The sequence below is a fragment of the Pan troglodytes genome, chromosome 5 (assembly GCF_028858775.2).
Source record: "Pan troglodytes isolate AG18354 chromosome 5, NHGRI_mPanTro3-v2.0_pri, whole genome shotgun sequence".
In the NCBI taxonomy this organism is placed as follows: domain Eukaryota; kingdom Metazoa; phylum Chordata; class Mammalia; order Primates; family Hominidae; genus Pan; species Pan troglodytes.
This window is the reverse complement of record NC_072403.2, coordinates 173,859,537-173,883,732: the sequence shown is the minus strand read 5'-3', so window position 1 is coordinate 173,883,732 and position 24,196 is coordinate 173,859,537. Positions and strand designations below refer to the sequence as shown.

The 24,196-nt window shown below is 39.1% G+C and overlaps 1 protein-coding gene across 6 annotated transcripts in view; it reads left to right on the top strand.

Annotated features, from left to right (window-relative positions):
- The window catches only part of PRKN (parkin RBR E3 ubiquitin protein ligase), a 1,411,643-nt gene that overhangs the window by 937,210 nt on the left and 450,237 nt on the right, over positions 1-24,196 (top strand). For all 6 annotated transcript variants that reach the window (XM_054686972.2, XM_001153913.6, XM_054686973.2 and 3 more), the window contains one exon: positions 7,991-8,127. In XM_054686972.2, coding sequence (XP_054542947.1) covers positions 7,991-8,127 — 137 coding nt within the window. The remainder of the gene's footprint in view (positions 1-7,990; positions 8,128-24,196) is intronic.

The following is a 24,196-nucleotide window of genomic DNA, read 5'->3' as shown; positions in this document are numbered from 1 at the left end:
AAAGGAGATAGAGAATTTATATTTTCATAATCCTTTGTAACATATTTACAATATTATTTTATGTAGTAGTTTGTTAAAAACCTTTATAAACAGGAAAAGCCATTTAGTTTGTTCAGCCTCTTCTCACTATATAGACTGGATGCACTGAGCCATGAGCTATCTTGGGAGCCCTTCCTCCAACCCCAGAGATAGGCTAGGTGTCTCTAAATTCATCCTTATGGTAGTGCTTACCACACTATGAATAATTAATTATTTGTCTTCAACTCTATAGACTGTGACCTCCTGAGGAGATGGAACATTCTTGTTCACTTTTATAGGATGTGACATGACAGTGCCTGGCATCTAGTGGCCGGTCCACTGTGTTGGCAGAATGGGTGAATAAAAGTGATTCAAAAATGTAGACATAAATGAATTTTACCTTGGCTACGTTGTATATGCTGAAATATTGGGACTTCTGCAAATAAGCTTACAGAACCAAAGTAAACCCTCTTCCATGCAGCAGAGTGGACTGGATAAAACAGGGAGAACATGAGCAGAGGAGGCAAGAAAAACCAGAAAGGGTAGTTAGTGAGCTGATTCAGGATCTGCCAGTGCCTTAATAGGACTGTGATTCTAAGCAGGCCAATGGACAGATGAACTGATTTCAGGATTTTAGACTTGGCTGCTGGAAGGAATTTTGAAGATCATTCAACTGTTGAAGCTTATGTTAATTTCTAAAAGTTGAGCCTATCAATTAGTATCTCGGAGCAGGCTCCTCTCCAGTGAGGGGGGTTGCTCACTTGGCTAATTCAAATAACGAACTCTACGACCCACGTGGGCTGAAATGCTCTCTCTGGCATTGTTGTGGGCAGGCGCTGTGCCAGTTACTTCTTTGTCAGTCGTGCACTTTGGCAATTAGTATGTAATTTTGCCAAATATAGATCAAATTAAAATGCATTTGTCTCTGAGATTTCAGTCATTTATTTCTTTATTGTTTATAAGCCATCTCTAACTAAAAGGGGCTTAAAGTGACAGTCGTTAAGAAGATTAATTCATGTTTTTTAATGGTGTAGCTTTCCTCTTTTAATTACTTTTATCTAATCAAATACTGTGTTAAATGCCCAGGAGTCATAGTTCTCCATGTGCGGAGTTTGCAGAGAGCTTTGAAAGATTGCTAACTGGGGCATGACTTCTGTGTTACTATTGCACAAACTAAGAACAGTGGAAACAATGTGTGAATTTTCAAGGGTCAAGTGTTAACTAAATTGCAAGACTTTCTCCCTCACGTGAGGAAATTTAGTTTTTATTTCCTCAAGGATTTTGCACGTAATATTTTTATTTTAACTTGTGCTGCTTTTCATTGCATTTCAGATGCTGCTGCTCTTCATACATATGTAATAACTTTGCTTTCCACTGGGGAGAATGAAGAAACCAGCCACTCTTGATAACTGAGCATTCTCTTTTCCTGCTCTGTGCTTTCACAGCTCCATTCTTTTCTCTTGACCTCAGGTGTTTTCTGCATCTTTATGCACTGGAATCCTGACCGTTTTTCAAATGCCCCTACATTCATGAATTCTTTTCTGGTCTTCAACCTATATATGACCTCCTCCTCCTCTGAACCTGAATTAGTTAGATATTGCTGAATAACAAAGTATCCCATAACTTAGTGGCTGAAGAAAATAATAAACATTGCCTCTCACAGTTTCAGCAGGTCAGGAATTTGGGAGCAGGTTAGCTGGATAGTTCTTGCTCAGGGTATCTCATGCAGTTATAGTCAAAAGGTCAGCCAGGGCTTCAGTCATCCTAGGGCTTGCCAACTGGCTGCCAAGTAGATGCCAGCTGTTGTTAGAAGGCCCCAGTTTCTTGCTACATGGACTTCACCATAGTACTGCTTGAGTGTCCTCCCAACATGGCTGCTTGCTTTCCTCAGAGCAAGTGATCTGTAAGAGCACAGACAGAGGCTGCGGTGTCTTTTCTGACCTACTCTTGGAAGTCACACATTGCCGTTTCTGCACTTTTCCTATTGCATGTGAGTCAATCCATTCAATGTGGAGAGGAACTACAGAGGAGGTGGAGCTCACTGGAGAACATCTTGAAGGCTGCTTACCCCAGAGCGTGGGCGTGGCAATATATCCTATCTCTCTAACATGACTTAAAATATTCTGTCCTGTATAATAAGTATTTGTTTCCCTCTCCTGCCCACTCTACTGGATTTATATGTCCTTGAGAGCTTAGATTTGCTTCCTCATCTTTGCATAGCTTGAAATATCTGGCACATTGCTTTCGATATATGTCACATTTCATCCATAGCCTCTCTCTTAATGAGTACAAATGAAGATGTACACATGGGAAAGAATCAGGCAAATGGAGAGAAAGAGAAACAGACAGATTTTGCCTGAGAGTGTGTGAAGAAGGGCAAATGAGAGAGAACAAACAAGGTGGACAGCAGAGTAAATTGCACATTTTTCTAGATAAACATAAAAACTCACATGCTACTTTTGTAGATGCTAGAATACTAACTTTACAAGAATTTAAATATTTGGAACACTGTGTAACCATATTCTACTTTTTTAATGTATGTGAATGACTTGCCACATTATTTGTAACTCAGACTCCTTCAATTGTGCTTAAATATTCTGCAAAGGGTCGCTTTTTATCAAAACAGAGAAATCATTGGTTACAAATAACTCTTTGGCATTGTCAAGGAAAGCATTTATAAGTCTTTTATGATTGAGAACTTTACTTAACCTTTAATTTACCGCTCTTTAACCTGGCCCATTGGGGTGAAATCATCTCTGGATTGATCAATTAACATTTATATATAGATAATTAGAGCAAAGGGCACACAGGAATGTCAGGAGGAACAAAAGACCCATGAGAGGATAAGTCCTGGTGGGTCCTGCTCTGAAATGTCACCTGTTCTTCTTCTCATTTCCACTCCCAGAGCCATTTGCACATCATAGTCCAGTTCTTAGTAACTCATGTCTAAATTATCAAAATGACCTCAAGTAGTTCTCACTACTTCCAGCTTTCCCTCCATACTTCTGTCAGAGCTAAACTTACTAAAACATCATTCCCTTCCCATGTTTAAAAACTCTCTTAGTACATTCTGGCTGCTATAACAAAATCCCATAAACTGGTGGCTTATAAACAACAGGAATTTATTTCTCACAGTTCCGGAGACTGGGAAGTCCTAGATCAAAGCACTGGCAGATCCAGTGTCTGGTGAGAGCCCCACTTCCTGGTTCATAGACGGTGGCTTCTCACTGTGTCCTCATATGGTGGAACGTGTGTGGGAGCTTTCCGGGGTCTCTTTAAAAGGGCACTAATTTTATTCATGAGGGCTCTTCTCTCACACCATTCACTTCCTAAAGACCCCGTGTTCTAACACCATCATTTTGGAGATAAGGATTTTAACATATGAATTTTGAGGGAACACAAACATTCAGACCATAGCAGAAACCTTCAGTGAATCCCACAGTCTAGAGGCCTTATGCTAGGTGTGTCTCCTAGAGTCAACCCTGATCTCTGGCCAGAATCTGCTCTGTTCTCAACTCTTTTCATCTTGTCCCCCACCATTTTCCTGATACATCTTTTTGATCAGCCCACCTGATTGCTCTTCTGTTCCAAGCATACTTGCATGTCTGTGATTCCTTCCTGTTTAGAAACAACATTTCTTTCCAGTGACCAAACAGCAATCCTCCCATTTCTTTAAATTCAATTCAGGTTCCCTAATGGATCCATCCTGACTCAATAATTCTCTTTTCCTAACTTTCGGGCTCCCAGAGTTTGGGGATTACAGATACTTCCTTGTAATACTTGTTCCATGGTAATCTTGTGTCTCTCAACTACGCCCTGTGATTGTATAAACCAAGTATAACTATAAGGTATTTATCCATTCACTGGGTGCTGTAGTCCACATGCATTTACTAAGTGCCTACTTTAGTCAAAGTAGATGTTCAATAAGAAATTTAGTGAACAACATGTGAATGAGAGCAGAGAAATTATAAAAGTATGAGAAACTACAAAAATAGTGACCCATTCATTTATCCACTAGAATAATCAATAACTCTTGATTACAAAACGATCAGGTGCTCAGCATTGTATTTGATGAGGCATGGGTCATGAAAGGGTTAAGCAAGTAGGGTCTCTACAATTTCATGACTTTTCATTTAATGTTGATAGCTAAGGTAGGAGTATATGAAACACTTTAAACAAAAGTCAGGCCAGTATTGAAGTACATTACAGATGAACTTTTTAAATAACTATTGAAGAAAGGTAAAGAAAAAGGGAAGAGGCAGTGGGGTGTTAGGCTCCAGAGAAAGTTCCTTGGAGATCTTTAGTCTTGAACTGGACCTAGGAATTTGTGATTTGGCTTTGAATATGAAGGTGAGTATTACCGTGAGACTAGATGGCAAAGAGCATGCATCTAGGTGTACAGGAACTAGAAGAATCCTAGGCTACGCAAGGACCTTCCCAGCTGGAGGGGACGGAGGTGCAGAGAGAACAGGATGGACGGTAGGAGAGGGGCCGTTTATTTTAGGAGGATGAAATGAAAGGAAGTCTGCGAAGTTCCTAGCAAGCCACCTAACCCGAAGTAGGTGCCCATAAACACTAGCTTTCCCCTCCTCTTTGATTTAGCATTTAGGAAGTTAATGATGTAGACCTTCTAGCCATGAAAAGATTTTTACTCCTTTCCTTAGGTGATTAATCTAATAACTTTTTATTGGTGTCATGTTTATTCCTCACCTAACTTTCCAAAACTACAAGGAATATCTTAATAGGAGAGGCGCAATCTTAGCTCACAGCTATATCAAGAATTCCAGGTGACTGATAATTCTATGTGAAATGCACATATACACCGTCTTTATAACATTATCTGTGTATGTGCGTGTGTGTGTATAAAGGCAGCATATATATTTTTCTATATCTTCATCTGTGTATCTTAGTACATACATTCATATATTGATATCTGTATCTATCATTTATCTATATCTGTATATAGGTATATATCCAAGTTGACTGTGTATGTATAGTAATAGACAATCAGAATTCCTGAATGACTCATTTATCATTTTTGACTCCCTGTAACTTGTAAATTTCTTTCTTTTCCGAAGAGGACATGCAGAAACAAACACAACATTCCAGCTTCCCAGGTTGCATTCCACACCTGCGTCTGGGCAGTGGCGTTTCTTCAAGGGAGTTACATGAGTCTCTGTCTTCACTTCCAATGCTGACCATACCTCTATGTGTCAGACCCTAGTCCCTTCACTGCTCACTATCTGGTAACCCACTGTTACCTGGTGCCCATTTCTCCTATTTTTTATTCAAGGTAGACATCCTCAGTTCAAGGAGGTTGAGGTGGCCTGGTGCAGCTGTAGCTTAGTTTTCAGTAGGACTCTTCCTGTGTCCCTAGGAAGATACACTTCACTCTGTGGGAACCAAAACTCTGGACCCACCACGTCTGCAGCTGTCTGTGCTTCACTGCCAGTTGCAGGATGGGTAAGATGGACTATTTATATTGGAAGGTGTGCACTTCCAGGCCCCAAGACTTGGACCTCTAAACTTTCCCTAATGTCCCTAATGGCTCCTGTCACTGCACAGGGTTGATTTCACACCATGGCCACCAACGTAGTGCTTGTTTCTTGTTAATGTTCTCCAAATAGCAGGATGTCATTAATAGAGTAGGACAATTGATGTTCCATGTGTTGTCTAGATGGTATGAGTCATTTGGGATCATATTAAAACTGAAGGAGACAACTATAGAAGGGTGTTGTTGTCCATCCATGTGAGAGAGAACTCTTCTAACAGGAATGGAAAAGCCTGCAGAAGCTACACTGATGGCTGCATACCATGCAGCCATGGCTTTCTGGGCCACTGCGGCGGGAGTTCATGGGCTGACCATTTAGGCTCTGTAAGTCTTCTTTATGTTTCCTCTACAGGGTCATTTCTAAGCTTTTTTTTTTTTTTTTTTTTTTTTTTCTGAGACAGAGCCTCACTCTGTCGCCCAGGTTGGAGTGCAGTGGTGCGATCTCGGCTCACTGCAAGCTCCCGCGTTCACGCCATTCTCCTGCCTCAGCCTCCTGAGTAGCTGGGATTACAGGCGCCCGCCACCACGCCGGGCTAATTTTTTGTATTTTTGGTAGAGACGGGGTTTTGCTGTGTTAGCCAGGATGATCTCGATCTCCTGACCTCGTGATCCGCCTGCCTCAGCCTCCCAAAGTGCTGGGATTACACGCGTGAGCCACCACGCCTGGCCTCTAAGCTTTCTTTTTAACTTTGTTATATACAGGCATATTTTCATAAATGTTCTAATATTTTCTCCATGAATTAGTAGCAGATTGGGAGGTCTATAAAGGTTTTAGTCTACAATGTTGCTGAAAGCAAGATGGAGAATATTTTTCACGTAACAGCTGTGAGAGAAAAAGGTAGAATACAGCAGCTTCATAGGGTTGCAAAGTGAAAAAAGTATGTGTGTGCTTGAGCATGTGTATGCGAGTGACTGGTTAGAAATAGGAAAGCATTATGAAGGACTTGGATAGGTTCCAAGAGGGGAAAGGAGAAGCCGCACCTTTAGGTGCGCCCTTGCTCAGATTAAGTTGACCGATTACTTACACATCCATGGCATTAAAATACCAAGGAATTGTATTTTCTTTGTTTGTGTTACATATTGCTTTGAAGTAAGTGGGATAACAGAATTTTGAAAATCTTTTAGGTGTTAAGAAATTATCTTTTATATTATTAGTATTATTCATTTCTCTAGAAAAAGGGCTTTTGAAGAGCTCTTATAGGTATTAAAGATTGGGTATAAAATGAACATGTTTATTTTGTATTTTGTTATAATTACATAGGAAATAGGCTTATCTAAATAGACTCCAATAACTTTCTTACTATTAAAATCGCCTTGGGGCTGATTTCAAATTCATGTATTGAGCTTGTCTCCTGTTTGACATAAACTTGTGTGGTTCATTTTCCAGTAAAAATACATGGCTTTTAAGATTTTTTTTTCTACAGAGTATTTTAAAGGGATAAAAAAATTTAGGATTTATATATATTGATTAATCAGTAATCCCATAACCATACTCTGAGAAATTGAATATTTGGATGGTTTTGAGATGGCACAATAGACAAAATCTTGCAGTAGAAGAATCCCTGTTGGATAACCTTTTATCCCTAAATTCTACTTTTTTATTTGCCAATAAAATGTGAGAAAATGTTTAACGTTTTTACTTTGATGCAATAGTAATTTTTCTTTTGATAGTGGGGAAACTCAGATTCTATTGTTATAACATAGTTATAATTAAATTACCAAGTAATTTTATTTTCTTTGTTTTGTATTACATATTGCTTTAAAATAAGTGGGATAGCAGAATTTTGAAAATCTGTTATTTCACTGTTGAATTTTCTCTAATTATGTTTATGGGATTACTAGTAAATCACTATATACAAGTCCTAAATTTTTTTGATTCCCTTAAAATACTTTGGAGGAAAAAAATATTTAAAATGTTTTAAAGATTTAAATTTTTAAAACATTCATTTAAAACTTTACAATGCCTAGTACTATGGGAATATCAAAATAAACATAGGAACTACTTTCCAGGAGATCACAGTCTATGAGAAAGGAGAAGATATGAATACTATGGTGTAATAACGGATCAATAGAAATATATACAAGCAGATGGGATGATTTGATAGGTTAATTGGGAATTCTGAGTCAGGGAAGACTTCCAGAAAGAGATTATATTTTAGCTCAGGTTTAATCAAAAGATTGATAAATGTGTTAACATAAAAAATGTAAAATTAGGAGAATCAGTTTTCTATGTAGTTCATTGAGTGCCTCCAATTTTTAAGATGTAGCGTTGGTATACATGAGCTTAATGCTTAGCAGCTCCAGTCTTTGCACAGAGCACAGTCTACACAACCCTCCAGGATTACAGAAATTGGTCTAAAGCACGTGCTACCTTTCCACACTGACAGGTACTAGAGGAAACATCTTCCTTTCTCTCTGCAGGAGCCCCGTCCTGGTTTTCCAGTGCAACTCCCGCCACGTGATTTGCTTAGACTGTTTCCACTTATACTGTGTGACAAGACTCAATGATCGGCAGTTTGTTCACGACCCTCAACTTGGCTACTCCCTGCCTTGTGTGGGTAAGTCTAGCATGTTTTCTCTCCATCTCTAATACTAATGAAGAACAGAAGAACAACTATTGATGTAAAACTGGCTTAGATATATGTAAACCCTTGCAGAAGAGTTGAAAATTTAAATTTGATCATTGCTGGATATGAAACATTAATGTTTGGATCGCAAAAGATAAAAGTTCGGGGAATGAAGGAATTGTGTTGAACTGGAAAATGCATTATTTGCATAAAGGCATTGAGAATAAGTTTGTCAATATTATTCAGCCAAGGTATACCAAGTTTTTCTGTGGGTTAGAGTCACTCTCCATGTTCTAGATTTGTTACCCTGGAACTAGAGCAGTATTACCTAATTTTTAAATTGTATACCTCTATCACTCAAAATGTTGAACACATACCGAATATATGTAAAATAACATATGTGAAAAAGAAAGAAGAATGAGATAAACCTGAACTACTTAATATTTTATCTTTTAACATTACAAAGCACCCTTTACTTGTACTATACAGTTATTACATATATACATTTTCATGGAAGTGAAATTCGTGTAACCAATTAAGCATTTACAAGTGTACAATTCAGTGGCATTCCGTGCATTCACAATGTTGCACAACCACTACCTCTGCCGGGCTTCAAAACTTTCTGAACACCTCCTACCCAGCTAATCACTGCCTGTGACCCCCTGCCCTAGCCCTGGCCACCACCAATCACTTTCTTTCTCTATGGATTTGCCTATTGTAGGTATTTCCTATAAAAGAAATCGTACAATAGGTGACCTTTCGTGTCTGCCTTATTTCACTTAGCATAATGTATTTGAGGTTTATTCAAGTTGCAGCGTGTATGAATATTTCTTTCCTCTTTATGGCTGAATAATATTCCACTGTGTGGATACCCCACAATTTGTGTGTCCATTCGTCTGCTGATGGGCATTTGTGTTGTTTCCATCTTTTTGGCTATTATGAATAATGCCGTTGTAAACATTCATATATAAGTTTCTGTATGAACATTTGCTTTCATTTACCTTGGATATATACCGAGAAGCAGAATTCGAAGTTTAACCTTTAGGAGAACTGCCCACTGTGTTCCACAGCTGCTGTACCGTTTTATATTGCCACCAGCAGTGTAGCAATGTCCCAGGTTTCTATCTCTCCACATTCTTGTCGTCACTTGTTACTGTTTCTAACTAGTCATCCTACTAAGTGTGAAGTGGTGTCTTATTGTGGATTTGATTTTCATTTCTCTAATGACTGTGATGTTGATTATCTTATCATGTGGTTGTTTACTATTCATATCTGTTCCTTATAAGAATGTCTGTTCAAGTCCTTTCTTTGCTCATTTTTAAATTGAGTTATGTTTTTGTTGTTGAGTTGTAAGAGTTCTTTATATATTCTGGCTACTGGATCCTTATCAGATATAGGATATGCACATATTTCTCCCATTCTGTAGGTTGTCTTTTCACTTTCTTCATAACGTCCTTTGATGAACAAAAGTTTCTAGTTTTGATGAAATGCAATTTTTCTGTTTTTGTTGTTGTTGCTAATACTTTTTGTGTCAAACAAAAGACTTCATTGCCATATCTGAGATCATGATGATCTGCTTCCATATTTTCTTCCAATAGCTTACCTCTTGTATTTAGATCATTGGTCTACTTTGAGGTAATTTATGTACCTGGAGTGAAGTAAAAGTTCCTATCTCTCTCTATGTATAAATGACTGCAATGTGATTAAATATGTTTCATTAATTCTTCAAAACTTAATTTGAAACTATGGGGATACCTTGACTCAATGGTGAGGTTTTAAGTTCAATTTATTTCAAGATTTAGTTTTAATGTCAATTATAGCTAAAAAATATACCTCCAAATGATAAAAAGATCCAAATGGAATAAATTAATTGCTTTGTTGACTTTGTAAATTATGATACTCACTTTTAAGCATATCTACCAATAATGCAATGATTTTTAAAACTAAGATTCACATAATATATGTTAACATATTGTTAAGGAAAACCTGTTGAAAGTTATTGTGCCTTTCTTTTTAACAAAAGCATCCAAAATCTAGTGAAGTTTATTATTTACAGATTGGAAAACTCTGTAATGCTTTTATTGTGACAATTTTGTTTTGGTAAGCCTTCTGCCTTCACAAAGCCACAAACAATAGAAACATTTCTAAACACACATTTTCAAGTCTTCTCTTCACACTCTATCTTTTTAGTTATCAGTTCATTTTGAACTCATTTTCTTTTAATGTGTATCTTTTTATTTTAGACGATTTCAAACATACAAAAGTAAGGAAAAATACTACAGTGAACCTTCCTGCACCCATTAGTCAGGATTTGCAGTGTAACAAGATGCTCTCGACCTTTCTTGTAATTCTCGCCGAATAACCTGCAAGCAGCCATTTTTCTCAGGAGCTCTGGCTCCCTTTAGGAGGAAATAGTATTTAAAAGTCTTGGTGCTTGGAATGCTCATTGTCACCATGTTGGTTACTGTTTCTAGGCCTAGCCGAACAAGCTAGGAGACTTTTTTTTTTTTTAAGTACAAATGCAATATTAGTTATACTAACATTTTCAGTTCAAATCCAGTGTTACCAAATTTTCATTGAAAAGTCACCAATATTACAACTGTTGTTTCTTTCACCCTTGGCAAAAATTCTGTTACTGAGTGATACCAACAAAATTACTCATTTGCCTTACTTTGGAATGCACCCACAACAGTATCAGTATTACAGTATTGACACCTTCACCTAAGTGTGATTATTGGAAACAATGTTAAGATTTTTGCAGTTTGTTTTGTCATTAGGGTATATCCTTATAGGGATATAAACTCATATAAGTTAATGTATAGTTATGTCATCAATTGAATATGTATTTCTCATTGCTTTTTTTAAAATTTTTTAATTAATTAATTTATTTTTTTGAGATGGAGTCTTGCTCTGTCGCCGAGGCTGGAGTGCAGTGGCATGATCTCGGCTCACTGCAACCTTGGCCTCCCGGGTTCAAGTGATTCTCCTGCCTCAGCCTCCCAAGTAGCTGGGACTACAGGTGCATGCCACCATGCCCTGCTAATTTTTGTATTTTTAGTAGAGATGGGGTTTCGCCATGTTAACCAGGCTGGTCTCTAACTCCTGACCTCAGGTGATCCGCCCACCTCAGCCTCCCAAGGTGCTGGGATTACAGGCGTGAGCCACTGCACCTGGCCTTTCATTGCTTTTAAATTTATTGTGTTTTCATTATATGTAAAATATTTCCATTATTCCAAAGCAAAAGCTACAAAACATGCTATATTCAAAGAAATACACCCTTTATCTACATTCTCTTTCTCTCCCAAAGGTAAATAATAAATAAATAAAGGTAAATAATATTCCTTTTCTCTCCCAAAGGTAAACGTTTATTAAAAACAATTACCTATTTTAAAAATAGGTAAACATACTATAGATGATATCAAAAATGATATAGATGTGTCACCTTCTTCAGTAGAGAGTAGATTATACACATTTTTCTTTACCTTGCTTTTTTCACTCTACAGTACCTATTATATTTTAAAGATCACTCCCTAGTCTGGTATAGATATTTTCTTCCATATAAAAATATATAGCATTATTGAATTCCCTTGTGTAGGTATAGCTTACTTTTTCCTTACTGGCAAACACTAAGTTTTCATTTTTTTACTGTAAATATTGCTACAACTAATAGACTTGTGTGCACCCATATTTTCATATTGTTGTCAGAGTATTACTGGGATCTGCTCCCTAGAAGAGGGGTTACTGCACCAAAGGGAAAATGTGTATTTATTTTACTGTTTCCAAATTCCCCTCCCAGTAGTGGTGCGCTTTCCATGCCCATCAGCGATTGCAAAGTGCAGTGTCAGGCTCTCCACTTCCTCCCCAACAGGGGAGCCGAAAGGCTTTTGCTCTGTTTCTAATTATATATTTGAGAAATGTTATTCTATGTAGTTGGCTGTGTGTTTCTTTTTAATTTTAAACAAAGTTGAGCATCTTTTCATGTGTTTAGGATCCTTTGGTGTTTCTTTTTCTCAGTCATGTTGAAAACATCACCTTTTCTTTCAGGGACAGGTTACATATATTATTTTCAAAAATATTTTCTATATAGCACACTGTTGACAGCCCCTTGTAGATACAGAAAAGATTAGCAAAGTTGGGTCACTTGTAAAGAATGTGTGTAAATTAACTTTAATTTTGGTGGTTCTTTGCCACGAGATAACTAACAACCTCCTTGAAAAGAATTTTGCGTGGTCAAGCTCTAAGTTGTTAAAATGCATTATATGGATTCTACTAAATATTAATTGTGTTTTAAATACCTTTTAGACTTTTATTTTTAAATTCAGTATGCCAATGCCATCCTCAGAATCTTATGCACTCTTGGGTTCAACTTCTTGGTTTTAATAGGGAGTGAGGCAGGGATGAATGGATGGAAAGATGTTGCGTTGCAAAGTTTCTTTGGAATCCTTCTACATATTTTTTGTGAATGTGGCCACCTCATCACTGGTTACTTAAATATAATACTCATAGAAATTTGCTTTTATTTTTTAAAGTACCAGTTGCTATTGAGAACTTATATTCCCTGGCACCTCTTTTCCTTAATGTTTAATAACTACAAGTGCAAAAGTTACATATTTGTGTGTTTTGCTATTTTAATAAATGAACTAGTAACCAGAAGCTGAGACAGGCTAGAAACAACTGTACTGCCATTCAACTGTGTAGTCAGTCTTCCACATGGCATGGTTCGGTTCCATCCCTGTGTCTTCATAGCTTCAACCATGTTTTAGTATGTATCTCCGTAAGTATTCACTCATGAGAAAATATAGTTCGGTTTGTCACAAGATTGTCTAGCATGCGTTATTTCAGCCTTTTTAAAAACTGTATATCCAGTTACAATGTTTCCCTATATTATGCAAAGAGAAACTTTCAGATGTCATAGATTTTATTTTGTCAAGAACAAACTGGATTTTCTTTAATATTTGCTCAACAGAGACACTCATTTTGTTTATTACTTGCTTAGTTTTTAAATGTCTTGCTAAATATAATGGCTCCCTACTCTCGTTAGCTTCTATCTCGGAGCCTATTTTATAATCACATTGATGTTCACGTATGTACCGACATCATCAGTGTTGCCGTTTTCTCATTTTCCTCATGTTTAGATTATTAGTTCTATCTTTAAGTAATAGTTTCTTCGAAGGATTATTTTTAAGTCACCTATCTGTTTTAATAGGGTTAATTTAATTAAAATGAGATGTTATTCATTATTCTTTTAGCCAAGCACAGATGACCTTCTGCTGAAAGGTGACTGACAAGAGAGGGCTCCACTCTCCAGTGGTGGTTGTGGGACTCCCTGTTCCCTTGGGATAACCCCTTTGCAATACATGACATATGACCATCCAATATACAGGCTAGGGTATGAGATGGTACACACATCATTCTGTACATTAAGTCTTTGTGGAGGTCAATTCTTTTCATATTTTTTGCATAATACCTGTGTAAGTCCTAATATTACCCCCATAAACCAGTGAACCATTTTGCACAAATCCTGGGTTATATACGGCACCTCAGAAAAGCCTAGTTCAAATGCTGGCTCTGAATCTTACTATATACATAATACAGGGCAAGGTTCTTCACCTTAGTGTGACTTGATTTCATCTTAGGTAAAAGGGGGATAATGCATTAGCATCATTTTATGTGGACACATTAAAATAATGCCTTATGAAGTACCTTTAGGGTACATGCTGAAGACAGTAGGCACGCAATGTACACTGGCTTTTGTTATTTTGGTTGTGATTTAAGCATGCACTCCCGTAAACATATACATATTGTGTTTGTGTCTATGTCTGCATGTATGTGTATATTTACAGAGAAACATGCATTTGGACATTCTTTCATTGTAGGTTGGGATTGGGATTTCCTATAATTCAATGCATAAATCAGCCAATTACCCATCTATCTGGTGATCTCTCTTCTTGGTTTATTTGGCTTTGCCTTGATTCGTGGAGCATAGAACAAGACACATAAAATAAAATGATAACAAAATAGAAATAGAAAATCAAAGTTTATAGTCTGGGCACAGTGACTCACGCCTGTAATCCCAACACTTTGGTAGGACGAGGTAGGCAGATCACTTGAGGCTAGGCATGAGACCAGCCAGGCCAACATGATGAAACCCTGTCTCTACTAAAAATACAAAAATTAGCTAGGTGTGGTGGCGCATGCCTATAATCCCAGCTACTGGGGAGGCTGAGACAGGAGAATCGCTTGAACCCAGGTGATGGAAGTTGCAGTGAGCCACGATCACACCACTGCACTCCAGACCCAGTGACAGAGCGAGACTCCATCTCAAAAAAAAAAAAAAAAAAAAAAAAAAAAAAAAAAAAAAAAAAAAGAAAAGAAAAGAAAAGAAAAAGAGAAAAAAAGAAAAGAAAGGAAAGGAAAGAATAGGATCAAAGCTTATCAAACTATAAATCAAAATGGTAGATTATCAGGAACAAGAGCTGATGGAACCCATATTACTCCCAGGGCACAGCTTTCTTCTATGGTGGAGCTAAAGGTTATATCAATGTCTATGAATCTTATAAATAACATATGTTGGCTAGGCGCAGTGGCTCATGCCTATAATCCCAGCACTTTGGGAGGCCAAGGTGGGCGAATCACCTGAGGTCAGGAGTTCGAGACCAGCCTGGCCAACGTGGTGAAACCCCGTGTCCAGTGAAAATACAAAAATTAGCCAGGCGTGGTGGCAGGTGCCTGTAGTCCCAGCTACTCGGGAGGCTGAGGCAGGAGACTCACTTGAACCAGAGAGGTGGAGGTTGCAGTGAGCCGAGATCATTGCACTCCAGCCTGGGTGACAGAGCAAGACTCCGTCTCAAAAAATAAATAAATAAATAACATATATTAATAATACGTATGGACAACAGAAATGACAGTTAATTCTGTAAAGAAACAAATAATGTATTGAAAGCACAGCTTTATGGAAGCTGGACTGCTACGGGAAGGCTTCAGAGTCCATGCCTGATCCTGTCTGTGGTCAGATGCAGCACAGCCCCTGACAACACGATGGGCACTTTGGGCACGTTGCTGATCGTGCACTCCCGGTGCTGTGGAATGTTTCTCTGGAGGTTCTTGGCTGACCTCCTCAGCAATTCTAATTGTATAAAATGGCTGGACCTCCAGAGTCAGACCCCAGTGTTGTCTTTGACGTATGGAATCTTGGGAGTGGCCCTTGCTGATTTCTCTGAAGAGTGGTCCATTAACCTCCCCACCATCCCAGCTTAAAATGCCTGTTTGAATTGTTTTGAGCCCCCGTGGGGACTACTGGCTATTTTTGGATTGTAATTCCTCCAAGAAAATTAAAGCAAGATTTATTTATGCAATCAAAGGACATTTTATCCCTAAAGCCATCGGTTCCTTTCAATGATAAAGTTTCTATCTAATCATAAAAGATGGATTAATCTGGTACTGGAATCCACAGCTCCAATCCATTCCTTGATTTTCCTGAACTTAGGAGTGTGAATGAAGCTGCAAATGGGGTAGATTTATTGGTAAATATGTTCTTTGAATTTGTTTGGTGGTTGTATTTCTATCTTGGTGTGGTCCAAAGGACTTTGATCACCACAAATTGGAATGATTCCTCCTGCGGTGGTGGCATAGTCACCACTCAACCTGTGGAAGAAGCAAATGTCCCACGCATGGCACTGTTCCAGGCTCTTCTGTGCTTTTCCATAAATGCAGCTATAGCCCTCACCTCCTCTCCACCCTGCCCCTAGCCCATACAAATGGTCCTCTCCCCCAAATTCATTATTTAGTGTCTCCTTAGCCTAGGAAATCAAGTAATAGAATTTGAATACAGACGTTATAAGACCATAATAATAATTTTTAAACCCCTGGGACTGTTAACTATATATACATATATAGATATATATGTATATAAAATATCTCATATATAGATATATATGAGAATATACGTAGAGTTAGCAAAGTACTTTCCAAATTACACTGGTCTCATGCACCAAACGTCTTAACAGTGTCTGTATATATTCATTTCTAGATAAATATCTAATACCTCTTGCTATCAAGATGTGTGTAATAAGATGTTCTTTTCTGTTTCCATCATCTAGTTTTTTGTGTCTCTTTCAAACTTCTTAAGCTAAACACCTTATACATTCTTCAAGGTATGGCCAGGCAACAATGAACCAATCTTTTTCATTGACAAAATTATGATGATGAATAATTAAAACTGGCTTAAAATACCATCCAGGTAGAAACCCTGCTCTCCTAGTGTGAACTCATTATTTGACCAGATATTGTGTTATACTTTCTAAGGGTAGGATATGAAATTTTATTTCCCTAAAATTCAAAAATGAGTAATGATTAATGAGCGCTTACTGTAAATATGGTGCCATTCTTAGTGCTTACTCATAAACCTCCATGGAATCTCCACAAAACCCTATTAGGATGGATGTTATTATTCTTCTCATTTTTATAAATGAAGGAATGGAACCTCAGAAGTTCATTAAATTGCACATGCTGGTGTACAAAGCCAGAGAGTTATGGCTCTAGCACCTGCGTTCCTAATCACTGTGTGAATAGATAAGCCTGCCTCAACAGTTAAACTATCATACCTTTGAAAGTTCTGTGGGAAGAAGGTCAAGAAAAGAACATTTCTAACTTATTAGCACTATTTCATATTTAAAACAACTATAAGGTAGAAATTATTATTCTTATTTGTACAGAGGAAGAAGTAAAGGCTCGATATGATTAAGCAACCGGGATCACAGAGTTAGGAGGAGGAAAGCTGAGAGTTTAACCCAGATACGATTGGCTCCAGAGCTCCGTACTCCTGCTTCTCTGCCGCCCCGCCTCTCCCTAGGCTGTGCTCTTCAACCCCAGATATGCTTTTCAGTTACATGGAAGTTTTTAAAGATCCCAATGCCAAGGCCATGCCTCAGACCAATTAAATGGTAACCTTTTAGGTTAGGCATCAGGGTTTGTTAAAGTTCCCACGTTTAAATATTTAAGAACTACTACGGGGTGGGCAGTCTGTAAGCAAGAAGGTATTTTCAATGGGAGTCTGTAGCATTCATAAATGCGAAAATACTCCCTCTGCCCATGTCTATTTCATCTGTAGTGATTTGACTTGCTAGCTAGCATGGGTTTTTCAGTACATTTTGATGAAGTTGAAAATAAGATTGACAAACATAGCCAAAACAGCCTATTTCCAGGACCTCTGACAAACTCTTACCTAAAGGTATGGGCTTTGGTAAAATCTTTTTAATTATCCTGAAAGGTTTGCTGCCAGCTATTACTAATAGTCTATGCTCGGAATTGTTTTGAAATGATGAAGCACCCTCTGCATCTCCTTTTAAAACTGAGTAGCACTCACCCAACTTGGTGGAGCTTCATGTATTTAGGTTGATTTGCTGAGAGTGCTACTGTAGAATGATGGCTACTATGCAAAATGCACTTACCTCTTGTCCTTTATAAGCCCTGGTAGCACAGATTTTTCTGTTGCTCTAGGGGCTGAGGAAGTAGTTTCCCACCTTCCCTATGAAATGCCATCAGCCTCACCATTAGTACCATTCAAGTCCATCGGTTATGTTTTTGCCTTTTGTTTTTTGTTTTTACTGTTGTACTCCCAGGTCACTTTTCATGTAATTCTAGTTTTCACCTAACTTGGAATGCAATTCCCTTTCCATCTATTATGTCAGCTCACCAACTATAGTCCGTTATGCTTCTTGGTTGTTGTCAGTCATAGTGCAGCATGAGACAGACAGTTCCGATCCTGTTTAGATACAGAGATATTCTCGATGCCTAGGGAGTCAAGAAACTTGGGTTGCAGACACCTACTTAGGGAGCAAAACATAAAATCTAATACGAAGGACTATTTTTTGGTTTTTGAACATTGCTCTCCTAAATACAAATAATCGTGTTAATATAACTCCTAAAACACATCAGAAAACTAGGTAAATATATTAAAAGATGAGTTACAAAAGAATATATGCAAATGGCCAACACGCATATTAAAAATTCAACATAATTAGTTGCTACGGAATTGCTAACTTAGGCTGGGTACTGTGGCTTAAGCCTGTAATCCTAGCACTTTGGGAGGGCTACGTGAATCACTTAAGCCTAGGAATTTGAGGCTAGCCTGGTGCAACACAGGGAGACCCCTTTTCTACAAAAAATTTAAAAATTAGGTCAGTGTGTTGGGGCATATCTACAGTCTCAGCTACTTGGGAAGCTGAGGTGGGAGGATTGCTTGAGCTTGGGAGGCTGAGGTTGCAGTGAGCCATGATTGTGCCATTGCATTGCACTCCAGCCTGAGTGACTGAGTGAGACCCTGTCTTAAAAAAAAAAAGAATTGCTAACTTAAAGCATAAAATATAAAATGATGGACACACATTCAAAAGAGGTAAGAATATAAATTCATATATTTCCAAAAAGCAATTTGGCAATCCGTATTATAAGCTTTAAAATGTTAAACTACCCAGAGCCTATCCACATGCAATCTCCATGTGTCTGCCTGTCTGTTTGCCTGCCTCGCTGAAACAGACAGTCCATTCTCTTTCTAGCTCCTGGACCTTGTATAATTATAATTGCCACTGTGAAAATGGTGGCACCAGGATTTAAGCCACATTGAAACTAACTCCTGATGTGCTTGCAGTCCAAGTTCAAAGTTCCTTCTGCCTCCAAATTGATTGAAATTAAATCAAACTTCCTAAGCTTCGGAGTTTAAACTCCTTCCTGTTTTATTTTTGGGAATGATTTAGCAATTTTGACAGTTTTCCTTTGAATTGGATGCATGAGGTGGTGTAAAGTCAGGGTAATAGTCTAACTTCTCTAACCAAAGCAACACTGGAATCGCAGTGGCTGAACAGGGTCAAGATTGATTTCCCCTCATGTCATGGTCCAGTGTGGGTTGCCCAAGGGGCCTCTGCTCCACTCCATTATCCAGGGACCCAGACCCGAATCCTGCCATCTTCTGGTTCTGTCACCCACAGCAGCCCCTGTGTCTCGGCTCGATCCTCTTCATGGGGCCAGCTGGCGGAGGAAGAGCAAGCAGCACACCACACTGGAGACTCAGGTTTAGATCCCAGGCCTGCAAATGGAGCATGTCACTTATTTCCACGTTCCTTGTACCAGAACTCAGCCACATGGCCCTGCCTAGCCACGCCGTGTGTGTGTGTGTGTGTGTGTGTGTGTGTGTGTGTGTGTGTGTGTGTGTGTGTGTTCAGGGTGTAGAAAGGATGGGGGAGGAAACAGGATCTGGCCCTGTGCCAAGGAGAAAAAGCAGACGGGCTGTCAACACACAGCAGTCTCTAACGCTGGTGGAGAGGAGGGCGAAACATAACATTTATTGAATGGCTTCTCAGCTTTCCTCTCCCTGCTTGCAACAGGAACAACACTCAATCAAGTGACTTCATTATAAGGAGTGACTGGTACACGGACAAGGACCAGAAAAAGAGCTGTAGGACAAAATTGATGGTGTTGCAGAGCTCATTCTAGCTGGGTCAACAAGGCACTGTCTGTTCGGTCATCTTTTTGGCCTTGGAAATGTTGCCTTTATAGAATTCTACTTCAGAGAAGACAACAGAATTTTATGTTTGCCTGATGCATGCATGTGTCTGGATTACAGATGAAGTGATTCCGTCCGTCCGTTTGAAACAGCTCCAGCAGCATCACTCCCTTCCTCTCTGGGAGGAACGCCAAGACAACTTTGCCCAGTTCTTACTTTCCTTGAATTTCGACTCTCCAAACTGACTTCTTTCCCCTTCTTCTTCTTCTTCTTTTTTTTTTCTGCATCTTATTAAGTGTTTAAAGATAAAATAACATTTGAGAAAGCAAAAATAAGGTGGGAATGTTCTGAATAGCAGAGAGAATAAAAATAATTTTTTCCACCCATTTCTGCCAAAAACTCTTAAAAAGCACATTCTACCTTTGTTTTATGAGGGCAAACACAAACAATTTTTAGCTATAAATTTATTACTTATGCAAAGAAATGTAGAAAGACGTCTGTCAGTACTTAAGGTAGCTACAAAAGTTGCTCAAAACAGCTGTCTTTAGGATTTCTTCTTTTTAGTGTGTGTTTGTGTAGTGTGTATGTGCAGATAGATAAATGGATAGATGAATGGATGGGTGGGTTGATTGATTGATAATAGATAGATAGATGATAGATAGATAAACAGATAGTAGAATGGCCTGAATTCTTTCCCCCTGCCTCGTCAGCAGTTGGCACAATTTTTGAATGTATGCATTCTGCATTGTCATCAGAGTGGGCACCTCCTGAGGCTGGGAGGATTCTAACGTAGTCAATAAAATACTAATTGACCTTTAAATATATCATTTTAAATGGTTTGATGTATTCTGAAATTATGAGCCATATTATGCATACACAAGAGTGCTTATAGCACTTGTATAATTATAGATTTGCATAGTTATAGAAAACCTCTGTAACCACCACCTGGATCAGACAATGTGAGCCAGCAGCCCAGAAGCCTCCCTGTGATCTCCTCCATAGCCGCTTCCTCTGCCTGTCTAGATATAACTACTATCTGATCTTAATAATTATCATTCTCTGCTTTTCTTTGTAGCACTACCACCTATATATACATCCCTAAATAATGCAAGTATTTACCTGCTTTTAACTTTCAAACTAGTAGTGCTTGAAAGGTTTTGCCAAATGTCCCTCTCCAGAACCATCTAAATTCCAGTAATACTCCTAGTCCTGAACCTCTGAATATATGTGCAAATTATTCCATTCAAGGTTTTTTCATTCTTATTTTTGTTATATATATTTTGTTAATTACACTAGATAATGGCTGTCTTCCTCATTGGGTTGAGGGATGTGTGTTATTGGGTGTGAAAATAGTTTATTATCTTTTTCATCAGATAAATTTTAAGCTTACAATCAGAGATTTAAAAGCAAACTGGACTAGTGACTGGGAAGAATTGCTTGGATGACAAGATCAGTTTATTGCACTTCGGTGAGAGTGCGTCTTATATTTGTTTGATGAATTGTAAAAAGCAGAGTTCATTGCCTGTGTTAAATATCCTCCATCATCTGTCAGTGTTGTATCCAACGTCCTCAACTGCTTCAGATTTGGTGTTTTGGGTGGTTCCACCTCAGCGAGCCCCACGGCCTGTATCAGAACATGTCGATCGCTGAGAATCACCTAAACGAAGCTGACTTACAGCAGCCAGAGAGCCGCTCGGCAATATGCAACATTAGAGACACATTGAGCAACACAGTCTGTGATCTCTGCAGTGTCACAGGAAATGAGATGCCTGCTATATCTTCCTGAGCTATAGATTTTTGCAACTAGTCAGAACTTTATTCCAGAAGAAAGCAGGGCCATGTGGGTCAAGAAAAATTTAAGTGTATTTGAGGCTGGAATCCCTTTGGATTTTAAAAATATTATTCCTGGTGCAGACAGGTTCAAAAAAAAATACTGTTCTAGCTGTAGATTCCGTTCCTTCATCACTACCGCCATCATCATCACCCACAGGCATCTATTCAGAGCCTGGTGGTGCTGCATTCAATACTGTATGTTGCTTTGGCCACTTACATACAAACACACACACACATACACACACACATTCGGTAACTGTGATAAAACTTTATTCTTCTTCCCTGTGCGATGTCTTGTGTTAATGAGACTTCATGCATAGAAATTGCTATGAGCTAGTGACCTCCAACCATCTTTGAAATAATTAATAATGTGCTTAGAGGGGTTGATTTACATATTTATGAGGGTTTATACTGTTTGGTTCCAAAGCAGGAGACTGAGAGAATTTCATGTTTTCAATGCATACCAAGTTAGCAAGAGGAGGAGTGGCTTAATATTCTAATGTCAAGATGAACATAAATATCTAATACCCAAACCAAGTAATTGTATTATTTATTTGCAGTAAAGTCTGAATGCCCTCCAGGTGATCTCACATGTTCCATCACTGATTCTACTCGAGTGTTTGGAAAAAATAATCTTTCTTATATTTTCTGCTTTTTGAACCATTACTAGACATCACCAGTCTTGGAATTATATATTTATAGAGGAAAACACTGTACAAAAGGCAGTGGAAAAACACAAGGAAGGAGGAATAAGAACAGCATTCAAAGAAGTAATCTTATTTACTTCCTCAGCATCATTCCTAATCCCTCCCCCAAGCTGCTACCTGTGACAGCTCTTTCTTGTGGCTCAAGCACAGCAGTGCTTTTAATTTTTTTTTTTTTTTTTTTTTTTTTTTTTTGAGGTGGAGTCTTGTTCTGTCACCCAAGCTGGAGCGCAGTGGCGCGATCTCGGCTCACTGCAAGCTCTGCCTCCCGGTTTCACACCGTTCTCCTGCCTCAGCCTCCTGAGTAGCTGGGACCACAGGTGCCCACCATGACGCCAGGCTAATTTTTTATATTTTTAGTAGAGACAGGGTTTCACCATGTTAGCCAGGATGGTCTCGATCTCCTGACCTCGTAATCCACCCACCTCAGCCTCCCAAAGTGCTGGGATTACAGGCATGAGCCACTGCGCCCGGCCATTGCTTTTGAAATCAACTACTGTCTCAGTTTGCCCAGGCTTCTGTTACAAAATACTGCAGCCCGGGTGGCTTAAGCAGCAGGAATTAATTTTCCCACAGTTCTGGAGGCTGGAAGTCTGAGATGAAGGTGTCAGCAGGGTTGATTTCTCCTGAAGCCTCTCTCCTTGGCTGGTGGATATCGTCCTGCCTGTGTCCTCCTGTGGTCTATTTTCCCTCTGTGCCTCTGTCCTCATCTCCTCGTCTTCTAAGGACACCAGTCAGATTGGGTGAAGATCTACACCAATAGCCTCATGTTACCTCTTTAAAGGCCCTGTTGCCGGCCAGGCACAGTGACTCCCACCTGTAATGCCAGCATTTTGGGAGGCTGAGGCGGGTGGATCTCCTGAGGTCAGGAGCTCAAGACCAGACTGACCAACATGGTGAAACCCCGTCTTTACTAAAAATACAAAAATTAGTTGGGCGTGGTGGTGCACGCCTGTAATCCCAGCTACTCGGGAGGCTGAGGCAGGAGAATCACTTGAACCTGGGAAGCGGAGGTTACAGTGAGCTGAGACTGCACCATTGCACTCCAGCCTGGGTGACAGGATGAAACTCTGTCTCATAAATGAATAAATAAATAAATGAATAAATAAATAAATAAATAAAGGCAGGCTCTATTGCCAAATAGAGTCACATCCTGAGGAACTGGGGTTAGAACTTCAATGTATGAATTTGGGGGTACACATTTTATCCTATAACAATCAGTTTCTCAATTCTGAAATAGTTTTTAAATACTCAGCACCCCCAAGTTCAGAAAAGGCCTATTGAACATGAGTCCTCTGTATGTAAGTTCTGCTCCCTGTGGTTAAGCTACTGGATGTTCCTAAGACACGCCTTGTCCTCCAGCCTTCCCAAAAGCCCTTCCCCATGCTCCATGTGGGCTGGTTTCCTGAGCTTCAACACAGTGTCCCTAGGGAATGCAGGGCTCTTTCTGCCAATTTTCTGATTTCAAAATCTAGACTCACTAGCAGACGTTTCAGGATGGATCCTCCTAACTGTCCTGTGCTTTGTAAATGTAAAGATTCAAGCATCTTCTTGGGGGTGCAGGTGGCTAGGACAGCATTTGTGGTCATGTCTCAGTCCCTGGCTCTCCCAGGATGGATTGTCAGGACCTGAGGCGTCCAGTTATTATAGACTAAACTGCCAACAGTTACAGTAAAGCCAACAATGTAATCAGTGGCTCACACACAACCACAGCGTAATTCTTGCCTGGGGTGGGCGTTTCAGGTGGGTGGTGGTTATCTTCTGAGGGGCATTTGTATCTTTTGCCTTTATTATCCCACTGGGCCTTGTCCATATCTCCATGGTCAAACTTAATCCCCACATCCAAGATCCAGCTGGCAGAGGGGAATGAAATTATAAACTAGGCATGCATCTTTCATATAATCCCAGCCCAGAAATAGCACACACCCCTAAGATCCTTGAGCTAGGCCTTAGTCATTTGGCCATATATACCTTTGAGGGAGTCTCAGTAATGGACCCTTGAGTAGAGGCCTAGGAACCAGAGAAA